General features: G+C 43.5%; 1 protein-coding gene across 1 annotated transcript in view; it reads right to left on the bottom strand.

The window, feature by feature from the left end:
* The window catches only part of ZFYVE16 (zinc finger FYVE-type containing 16), a 258233-nt gene that overhangs the window by 98641 nt on the left and 147549 nt on the right, over positions 1-12043 (bottom strand). Inside the window, 1 exon segment of the mRNA XM_030193331.1 lies at positions 3976-4228. Coding sequence (XP_030049191.1) covers positions 3976-4228 — 253 coding nt within the window.

Below are 12043 nucleotides of genomic sequence, written 5' to 3'. Positions count from 1 at the left end.
TTCCTCTTGAAGGAAGAGGGGGCAGAGGAGCCCGACTTGCCCGGGTGGTACCGACGGGCTTCCTGAAACCGTCCTCTGGAGATACCGGGGCGAGCACTGGCCCGAGCCCTGACCTCTGGTAACCTCTTGCCCTTAGACGTGCCGAGATCGGTCACAATTTTGTCCAGCTCGACCCCAAAGAGCAGCTTGCCTTTAAAAGGCAACTTAGCCAGGCGGGACTTAGAGGCGTGGTCCGCAGACCAATGTTTCAGCCAAAGCCACCGCCGCGCAGAGACTGTCTGAGCCATACCTTTAGCCGAGGCTCTCAAGACATCATACAGTAAGTCTGCCAAATAAGCTAGGCCCGATTCCAGGGCCGGCCAGTCAGCCCTCAAGGAAGGATCCGAGGGGGAAGCCCGCTGCACAATCGTCAGGCACGCCCTGGCCACATAGGAGCCACAAACTGAGGCCTGCAAACTTAAAGCAGCCGCCTTGAAGGACGACCTTAAGGCCGCCTCCAATCTTCTGTCTTGGGCGTCCTTTAGGGCCGTGCCACCTTCCACCGGCAATGCCGTTTTCTTAGTCACCGCAGTGATTAAAGAATCCACGGTAGGCCAAAGAAAGGTCTCCCGTTCACTTTCAGGCAAAGGATAGAGGTGGGACATAGCCCTAGCCACTTTGAGGCTCGCTTCCGGGACATCCCATTGAGCCGAAATCAAGGTGCGCATGGCATCATGCAGGTGGAAGGTTCTAGGCGGGCGCTTCGTCCCCAGCATAATGGCGGAGCCAACAGGGGCAGAGGGAGAGACGTCCTCTGGAGAGGAAATCTTCAAAATGCTCATGGCCTGCACTAACAGGTTGGGCAAGTCCTCTGAGCGAAAGATCCGCGCTGCAGAGGGGTCATCCGCTCCATCCGAGCGGGAATCCGTCTCCTCCAAGGAATCCCCAAAGGACCGTTGGGAGAACTCAGATACGCTGCCCTCATCTACATCAGAGGAGACAGAGTCCTCTAAGGTCTGGAAATCCACCCAAGGGCGTTTACTTCTGGGGGCCTCAATCCCTTTATCGGACAAGGGAGCAGGGGCAGCATCTTGCATAAGGAAGGCCTGATGCAGCAGCAAAATAAACTCGGGGGAGAAACCCCCCAGACTGTGCACTTCAGCAGCCTGGGCCACAGCCCTAGACGCACCCTCAACCGGCACTCGCAAGAGCGGGGGAGAAACATGCTGTGCATCCAAGATGGCGTCCGGCGCGACACTCCGCGAAGGAGCCGCGCGGGAAGAACGGCGCTTAACTTTAGCCGCTTTTCTGCCGTCGCCCAAATGAAGGGCGGCCATGGCATTAACGTCTCCCACCTCAAGGGCGGCCCAAGAAGAAGCCGTCCGAGCAGCGTGGCCGGCCAAGATGGCGGAGGCGAGCAGCGGGGGATGGGCGTTTATGGCGGGAAAAACCGCCGCACCGGAGGAAGAACCGGGACCCTGACCGGCCTCCAAACTGACACCCAACAAAGGCGAATCAGACTTTAAAACCCCCGCATCCCCGCTAGACGCGCACACGCGGTCCGGGGAGCGATTCTTTGCGCCCTCGCCCTCCGACGCCATCAGCCACGTGGAGATCAATCGGGGAACCCCCTGCCCGCTACAAAAAAGGTAAAATTACCTGCTTTCCGCTCCGAGCTGTAACGACCTGGTGTCCCAGTGAGTAGCTGCAATAAACGTTTAAATAAACGTCGAAATAAACGCCCTTAAGGACGTCCAAAATTTTTTTTTTTTTTTTTTTAACGGAGCCCGCGGGAGGGGGGAGAAAAGGAGGGACCTGGCACCACCAGGTTTGCACTTGCTCAAGAAGAGCCCTCAACCCCAGGCACTCAACAAAACCTAAAAATTAGGCTTGGAGCCTAGCCAGAGCTGCTGCTGTGTGTGACCACCACCTGCTGAGATAGAGAACATACTGAGGAGTTTCCGGCAGCACATGACCACATATAGGGAGGCAAAAGGATTGCTCTCTATCTCCACCTGCTGGTAGATGGACACAACCCACCAGTCTATGGATTGATCAGCATGATGATATGGAACTTCATTTTATATCCCTTCTTCCTCTTGTTCAGCATTGCCCCCTTGTGTCCAATATAACCCATGTCTCCCTGACCTTATGCTGCCTCCATGTCCTGCATTTCCCTTCTGCGCCCATAAACACCCCCTCCAAGTTCAGCATTGGTCCTGTGTCTCTACCCTCTCCCTGTCCAGCATTGCCTGTCCATGTTCCTGTCCCTATGTCCTCCCCATGCCTACTATCTCCCTTATGTGTCCCTATCCCTCCCTATGTCCAGCATCTTCTTTATCTCTACCCTCCTCACCCAACATGGCTCAGCATCCTTCATATTCTTCCCACATGATCCAGTATTTCTTCATCTCTCTCCTCTCCACCCTCCACCTTTTCTCCATGAGTCCAGCATCTCTCTCCTCCATGCCCCCACAGGACAGCATCTCTCTCTTTCTCTTCTCCCTCTCACACCCACCAAATACCCAGTGTAGCTATAATAATTTGGTGTTGATCAAAAAAGAATTTGAAATGATGCCTGCTTGGAGGAGTCCTCTTAACACATTTTAGCATGTTGCATGCTAGACTTCAAATTTTACTAGTTGACTTGTTAGTTTTTATGTAACTTAGAGCTCATTTTAAATTGAGGTTAGGGTAGATCTATAAACTGCAGCTTTGTGCTATCTATTTTAAATCGAAAAGGTTCTGTAACTTGTCTATTTATATTAAGTACAGCAGATCATTACATCAGTACAGCAGCCAGTATCATCATCAAGGTGATGAATGTTGAGTGCACTTAGAGAAGCATACATTACAAATATTCTGTAAGAAACATAAATACAAATACCTCACTGAGGGCAGATCATAATTAAAGAATACACCACCATACCAAGACCCAACAACGTATCCTAATAATCAGATCCAATCACTAATCTGACAACAGCTTTTAACCTTTCACTGCCAATCTCAGGTAATTTGAAACTTCTAGGGATCACAATAGATCGATACTTACCACTAGAGTCTCAAGTGACCAACACCACAAAGAAAATGTTCTATTCAATGTGGAGACTCAAGCGAATAAAACCTTTCTTTCCCTGTGAAGTCTTCCGCAATTTGATACAATCCATGGTCTTGAGCCAGATGGATTACTGCAATGCTATATATGCGGGATGCAAAGAACAACTGCTCAAGAAATTACAAACGGCCCAAAATACTGCGGCAAGACTGATATTTGGAAAATCTAAGTTTGAAACTGCAAAACCACTCAGAGAGATTCTGCATTGGCTCCCTATGAAAGAACGAATAGCCTTTAAAATATGTACATTAATCCACAGAATAATCTACGGTGAGGTACCAGAATACATGCTTGAATTGGTTGATTTACCACCTAGAAACAGAACCAGTTCATAGCGATCTTATCTGAACTTACATTACCCAGACTGCAATGGCTTAAAGTATAAATCAATTTACACCTCAAACTTCACTTACATTGGCACTCAACTGTGGAACGCCTTACCCAAATTAACAGAAACTACCCAGAACTACCTAAACTTTAGGAAATCATTGAAAACAGTATTGTTCAAGAAGGCTTACTCCCCAGGTTCAACATAATCAGAATTATCCCTTACTATTATAAGATCCAATAGACTCTAATTACATCTTATCTTTCATATTTACTACTGATTAATTGTTATTCATATCCTACTTCAATACCAATCGCTGTTTAACTGTTATTTTTTATTCTGCTAAATTTGAAAAATTGTACTTCTTGCATTGTTACTACAATATTTTTGTAAGCCACTTTGAGCCTGCTATCAGTGTGAAAAGGTGGGATACAAATGTGATAAATAAATAAATAAACAAACAGAAATTGCATTTTTTCTTTTGCATTGACTGTTTTCTAATGATTGTTATCTGACAATTCAGTGTTAATTCAGCCGCTCATCCTGGTTTTACCTTCTCCAACTGCTACTACAAGAGGTGGCAGTTGATCTTCCTCTTCAGGCAGAAGGCTGATCTCCTTGCTAACGTATTTTGAAACACTGCACCTCATCTTGTCAGCTGAAGAACAAGCCACTGGTAACGCAGCATGTGAGGGAACCACAGGAACAGGACTCAACAGCCGCTCAGTTTCTGTGCCCGAAGTGTTTGTTTCTTCTTTGGGCTCCACAACAGCTACACAAGGAACATCATCTGTCAGATTTATAGCCTGCAGGAGATACAACAGGTTCCAGTTTACCCACTTCAATTTTCCCTTTCAGACACATGTGCCAAACTGCTGTTCATTAAGGACCACATAGATTTAAAAAGGCTTTTATTCAATTTGCATGCATGATAAAACCTTACAGCTCTCATTTACAAAATAGTAGTTTGCTTACAGAGAATGACATCTTAGCTCATTTGTGGGTCCTTTTACCAAGCTGTGTTAAGTACCAACACATGTTTACTGTAAAATGGTGTACCAAGGTGTGCGCTGAAGCATCCTGCAGAACTTGTGACATGTGCGTGTGCTAAAAAATAAAATTCATATTTTCACACAGGGGGTGTGTCTGGAGATTAGGCGTGTCTGCACTAATCAGCTGGTGTTTAGCACGTGAGCCCTTACCACCTACAAAATGGGTGGCAGTAAGGACCAACTTGGTAATGGCCATCTGCTAATGGCAATATTAGCATGTGGCTATAGATGAGGCAATTAAAAATCGAATATTTTCCAACCGTGGCAAAAAGTGGCCTTAGTATGCAGGAAAAACACATCTAAGGGCGTTTTATGGCGACTTTTTGTCACAGCTTTGTAAAAGGGCCTCTCAGTTTGCTCAGCTGCCCCCTGCATACAGTGTCATCACAGACCCTAATCCAGCTCTGATCATATCCATTCTTTACCATTAGAAAAGTTAGTTTTCTATTTTTATGGCAGTAATGAAACATATGCAGTATACAGTAGTTAATAAACAGTAAAACTAACAGTGATAAATACAACAAAATATTAACAATAGCAATAATAAATAAAACTAAATAAACAATCTTACTTGTTTATTTAGTTTTATTTATTATTGCTATTGTTAATATTTTGTTGTATTTATCACTGTTAGTTTTACCGTTTATTAACTACTGTATACTGCATATGTTTCATTACTGCCTAGATGCTTATGGCATGGTATGGTGCAGGATATAAGTTCTACATTAAATTAAAGAAGATGTCCCAAGCAAGCCATTAGGCCAATGCTTTCCAAATCTGTCATAGCCACATGAAAGCTAGTCAGGTTTTCACAACAGCTACAGTGAATATGCATGAGATAAATGTACATATACAACGTTTCATGGATGTGGCTATCGGGAGATCATGACTGGATGAGGCCAGGTTTGGGAAGTCCTGTATTAAGCTATTCTAAACATTTATTACCCTTCCAGTGAAAGTGGTATTTCTTCAGATTTGTTTTGAACCTCATTATTTCCTGCTTCCTATCAACCCTTGGATCCTTGAGCTTCTTTTTCTATGGAAAATTTTACCTTCTAGCACTTCTTTAAATGTGGGCTAGATATTTGAATGTATCTATTACATCCCACCAGACCCCCTCCCTTTTCTTGCAGATAGCCAGTCAGATCTCTGAATGTACTGTATCATTACAACTGGCCTCTCAGATATCACATAAACCAGGATAACCTCACTGTGTGCAAAAGGATTTAGGACTCTGACAACCATATTCTGTTCCATAGCAGAGGGCTGTCCTCAGTATCATGTGCACTAGAGTTTCTTTTTATATACCACTACTGCATATATACAAGACAATGAGCTTGTGTTGTAATCAAAGTTTACTGTATAATTGTAAAACCTCAAAGTTTCCTATATTATTTAACAATGTACTGTGAAGAACCTCTGGGCCTTGCATGCTAATCATATTTGCAGCACACCTTTACTGCATAGGCATGAGAAAGATTTTCATACAGCTGAGGGAGTGTGCATGCAGATATTCAGAAAACACAATTGGCTAGTGGCTCACCAGGACAGCTTGGGAAAGCCCTGGTCTAGTATAAACGGAATGTTAAGTTATGCAAAACAACATAACCAAAATCAAGAACTGGAAGTATAGAAGGTATTCCTATATAAAGGTGACCAGAGGGCACCTGATTGACACAGGTACTATAAAGGAAAGTAGACACCTATTTTCCTTTATAGAGTAACTGGGTATATATGAACTAATAAGGTGCAAGAACTTACACAAGCCATAGAGTGGCTGTCTGAATGAGCGCTTAAGTTCCAGCGATATATGCATAACATAGTAAAAATTACATACAAAAATGTGAACACTGCCCAAAGTCCAGCCATGTACACGTCCACATACTACTGCAGATATGTATGTATTTATAGGATAGTGCATATCCACATATATGTGAGCACATATGATCACACATACTAGTAATGTAAATATGTATGTGCATATCTGGCACATTGTTAGCACCTAAAAAAAAGAGTATCCACGTCCATCTGCTCTTTTATGGTGTACAGCACGGATGAGGTAGTTTGTATATGGGATCCATTTGAGAAGTATACCCTAGCTTAACTTTGGTGAATGGGGTTCATGACAGTCAAAGGTGATGTTTGGTGGGATTCTCAATTCTTTTGGTATGCATTAATCTTTTCTTCTGGCCTCCCTTTTTCCAAAACTCCTGACCGCCCTATTTTGACCTTGATGAGTGATGTAAAACAGAGGGAAAACTGAAGGCTTGTTTCTGAATGTCTTGGTACAATTGAATAGGATTTGTGGCTTTTGAATTCATGAAGCTGTTTCAATTCATCTTTAGAACTGTTCTTGCTTAATTGTTATCAGTTGTCACTGTTAATTTTGTATTCTGTGATTCAATGATGACCTCCTTTAAATTAAAAAAAAAAAAAGATGAGGTAGTTTGTGAGTCTTCGTGCTTCTTCCTCCTTTTTGATTGTATTTGTGGAATGCTTTCTGCTTAAGCAGAAGACCTGACTATATCTGTGCAGTTAAAAAAAACGTTTAAAAAAACGACATAAGTTGACAGGAGGTTTTTCTCTCAAAAATGTCCAAGTAGCAATTTTTGACACCCTGATTTTAGATGTTTTGCTCCACAGTTCATCCAAATTTCAAGAAGGCGTGTTGGGGGGAATGTTTTGAGTGGGAAATGGGAGGCACCAAAAGATAGACATTTTTCTAAAACAATGGAACAAATTCTAGGGCCAAAATTAAGATATGTTTGGCTAGACATGTTTCAGTCATGACTAAGTGACCAAAAGGTGCCCTAAATTACCATCTGACCACTGGAAGGATTAAGGCATAATCCCCTTCACTCCCCCCCAGTGGTCACTAACCCTCTCCTACCCCCAAAGATGTGAAAGAAACAGTACATATTAGCCTCTATAACAGCTTCAGATGCTATGGCTAGTCCTATTAGACAGCAAGCAGGTCCCTAGACCAGCAGTGGTCGGTGCAGTGGGCTATAGAGAAGGGGACCTATGCACATATCCCATTCTGTCAGGTACACTTGTGGTGGAAACTGTGAGTCCTGTAAAACCCACCAAAGCCCTAATGTACCTAAATATAGGTGACACCTTTAGGCATAAGGGCTATTGTAGTAGTGTACAATAGGGTACAGTAGGGTTTTGGTGGGATCACCATACAATATAAGGGGGTAACGGTGAGATGTGTACCTGCAACATTTTATGTAAGTTCACTGCAGTGCTCCCTAGGGTGCTCCATTGATCTGCTGGGATGTCTGTGTGGCCAATCTACTAAGAATGCTGGCCCCCCCCATATGTCTCAATGGCTTATTTTTGTAGGTTCTTTTCCCCTTTGACTTTTTTTTTAATGGGTCCTAAAAGATAGACATACTGAGCACAAAAACATCTATCAAATAGCCATTTTCAAAACAAAAAGTTGGACATTTTTCTGGTTTGAAAATGGCCACATTCACTACCAAATTATTGGATGTTTTTTTGCAAAAACTCAAGACTGCATCTGTTGCTCATGGAGTAGGCTTGGTAACATGGAGTAGGTTACCATGTCTGGATATAGGTAAGTAGGAGGAACGAGGGAATGCTATTGTCAATGTTGTGTGGTACCCATAAGGATCCAATGAAAATTATACTTGACCAGAGAGCTAATGTTGGTGCCCTGTTAACCTGACATCAGGAAACCCACGAGCTGGAATCAGTGGAGGTCACCCCTCTGGCTATGCAGCAGGAGAGACTTCTCTGATTCCAGCTGAATTAGTTGACCAGGGCAGTGAGTAAGGGGCAGCCTGACTTGTCTGACATATGTACCCTCTCAGCTATGGATACTAACAGAGGGCACACACTTTAATAGTTTAATAAAACTTGACAGACCACCCTTTTTGTAAGCAAGTCAGAGTGACTTACAGTAAATAAAAACAAAGATAGAAAAGAATGCCAATAATTACAAGTAAAGCAATCCATCCATGACATACATTCAAAACACAACCATATGCTATATTCTTACCAGTGATCTATCCAGGAAACAAAATACCCTTAGCCTCCCAAAACATTTCCCCCCCCCCCCCCCCAAAAAAAAAAGACTTCAATCACTTTTTAAACAATTGGTAAGATCCCACTTCACAAATATCTAAAGGAAACTGGTTCCACAGGAACAGAGCATACCAAAACAAAACAAAAAAATCCCTTCCCTGGTAGAAGTCAAAAGAGCTGAGGATTGAGATGGAAGATTCAACAACACTTTATCCCGAGGCCTAAGAGCCCTAGTAGGGACATAGCCTTGCAACACATCAGCTAAATAGCCAGGCCTTCCTGTATGTAACACACAATACACAATCATCAACACTTTATACAGTGGCCAAAACTCCACTGGGAGCCAATGATATGTAACCTAAAGGAATAACATGCTCTCTCATAGTCAATTCAGCATTCGGATTCCTGCATTCTCAACTGTCTGAGTACACTTAAGGATGCTCCCATATAGATAACGTTACCATAATTCAAACTGGGTATCAGTAATGAATGCAAAAAAGAATGAAGCACATCCTCATTAAAAAAAAAAAAAAAAAAGATAGCCCACAGCAAACATAATACAGAAAACCCCAATACATACCTCATGAGAAACCTGGTACTCAAATTTCAACCCTGAATCAATCCATACTCCTAAAAACCTAAAGGAGTTAGTAAGTTGTATCTTTCCCTGCAAAAACCAGGCCAACACAGAAGGAAATGTCCAACCAGCCAACAAGTTCAAATGTGCTGACCTTGACTGAGAAGCAAGTGACTGAAGGCTGACTAATCATTCCAATAGCTGGACATCACGGAGGGATATGCACATTTTCACAGAAACTTGGAGCATCTTGGGCAACATATGACTACTATCAGATATGTGATGCTTTCCAAGGCACAGGTAAGCCCCAAAACTGTCTCCATGTACTCCTAAATGCACTACCAATTATCAGTGAAACAAAATTTGAGAGCACAGAAGTGGAAACAGTGGGGCCTTTAGCAATCCCTAGAAGGACTAAGAAAAGAAATACACTGACAGTGTTAGCATCTTCTAGTGGGTATCTTGAAGCAATAACTTTAATCTCCACAGAAGCAGAAGAGATAGTCACTGCCCTGGTAGAACTAATTTTCCTGGGTTGGCAGCCGTGGAGAAATATTGTGGAGTGAAATCTGTCCACACCACCCCATATCAACCTGAGATTAATGGGTTGATAAAAACATTTAATGACATCTTAAAATATATTAAAGGCTTTTGTGGGGTTGGGAGACCATGACTGAGAGAAATATCTACCCTAGCTACTGTTTTCCTACAGAAAGATACCTCAGGAATCTACCAGATTTTCCCCCATCTGAGTTGTCTTATGGCAAAAAGCATGAGAGGGTGTCCTTGACCTAGTAAGAAGAGAGCACTGGGAGTGGAACCTGACATGTCAGATATCCCTGTAATTGAGTGTGCAGATCACATGTAGCAACATCCAGATGACCACATGGGGTTTGTTTGACATACCATGCAGGCAACTGACTAAACAAGAAACCTGGTATCATCATAAGACCCAAAGCCAGACAGTCTGTAGGGGGTCAGCAGGTTATTAGGTCCAACCCCAGTATGTCAAAATAAACTTTATGTTGGTTAGCACTGTTTAGGTGCCAAGTGACTTATGTTATATTAATGGACTCCCAAGATTGAATACAGAATACTTTTCATGTAAATATGACAAAAGGCATATACTGATCACACAGCAATGAAGCTGGCTATATGCAGCGCACCAGAAGCAAATCAGGACAGTGATTATTCTACCTCCTAGAAGAGGCATTGCCTGAAGGTTATCTGCAACAAATTGTGATGAGAGAGCAAGTGCCAACTATTCAGAGACATCAACTCAAAGTAGCATTGCAAACTGCTGACATTCCCTACCAAACCAGGAATTGTTTGTACAGAATGGCACGGGGACAAAGTTTGTCTCCATCCCTGTGAGCTCTATCTCCATCTACACAAGCCTTGAACAGTTAAGTACTACACCAGAGATATAGAAAGAGATGCATTTATTCCTGTACTGTGCAAAATCTAAAGATGGTACATGCCAGGGATGGTGTTAGGGGAGTGTGACTGGGGCAACTTCCCTCGGCCCCTGACCAGAGAGAGCCCTAAGCTTTCTGGGAACTGAAAAAATTGCAGCCTGATACTCAGCTTTGGGGCCCCCAGCCATGTCTAACACCAGCTCGGGCAGGATGTATATTTCAAATTTGACATACTCTAATCACAAAATAGAAAATAAAATTATTTTTTCTAACTTTGTTGTCTGGTCATTTTATTTTTCAAATCATGTAGGTCTCAGGCTCTGGTTTCTGCTTCCCTCTGTCTTCACTTAACTCACTCACCAGGGTCTCCTGTACTTCTGACATCTCTTCTTTCTCCATGTCCACCATCCATCTTCCATCTATGTGTCCCTATCATTCCCCATGCTCAGCATCTATCTCCCTTCTCTGTGTTCCTATACTTCCCTGTGCTCATATCCCCGCATCCATCATCACCTCTCTATCTCCCTATCCTCTCCCCTGGGTCAAACATCATTCCTCTATGTCTCTATGCCCCACATCTTCTTTCAGTGTTCTTATTCTCCCACATGTCCACCATCCCCTGTTTCCATATACTCACCTCCTGTATCCATATACCATCCCCACACAGCATCTCCTCTTTGTGTCCCCGTCCCTATGGCCCTACCCCCATGTACATCACTTCCTCTCAGTTTATATCTCCCTGTGTCCAGCTTCTCCCCTCTCTTCCAATGTCTCTCTCTCCTCTCCAACCCCACCCAGCTACTCTTCCTCTCTCCTCCTCCCCCCTTTCCAGCATCTGGCTCATCAGCATGCCCTCCTTCCCTCTGTGAGTTCAGTATATGACTCCCTCTTCCTTCATCCTCTTGGTCTAGTAGCTCTCTCCCTTCTCTCCAGCACCCTATCCTCCTCCCATGGGTCCAGCACCTTTCTTCAGCCCCTTCCTTCCCCCTTCGGGTCCAGTCAGCACCTCTGAAGCAGAAATGTATAATTGTACTAGTTTTTGCTATATAGTACAGACATCTTCATATATGCTGGAGATGATCCACAATGAGGAAGACAGGTTTAATTGTAGGAAACACAGGCCTTAACAGTAGCCAAAAAAGCTATTTTTCTCTCAATGAGCTTAACAGATCTACTGCAACTCCCACAACAGAACTAGCTTTCCCAGTCACAAATGACCAGCAATGATTTGCCAGATACTTTACCAGCAAAATTAAAAGGTCTTTAACAGGTCTTAGAGTCAAATCCAATGAGTCTCCCACTAAGGAGGAATGGTTCCCTCAACTCAGGGCATCTCAAGACCCCCCCCAACCTCCCTTCCCTACATATCCTCCCCATGATGTTCATAATCTCCCTCCTTCCAGCATCTCCTTACTACTCTATCCTACCCATGAGGTGTCCAGGATCTCTCCATTCTCCTCACAAATTTTTCAGCGGCTTCCCTTCCCTTTCTTACCTCCTCTGTGAAGGCACTTGTATTTG

The sequence above is a fragment of the Microcaecilia unicolor genome, chromosome 2 (genome assembly GCF_901765095.1).
Source record: "Microcaecilia unicolor chromosome 2, aMicUni1.1, whole genome shotgun sequence".
NCBI classification, from domain to species: domain Eukaryota; kingdom Metazoa; phylum Chordata; class Amphibia; order Gymnophiona; family Siphonopidae; genus Microcaecilia; species Microcaecilia unicolor.
This window is presented reverse-complemented; position numbering and strand designations above follow the sequence as displayed.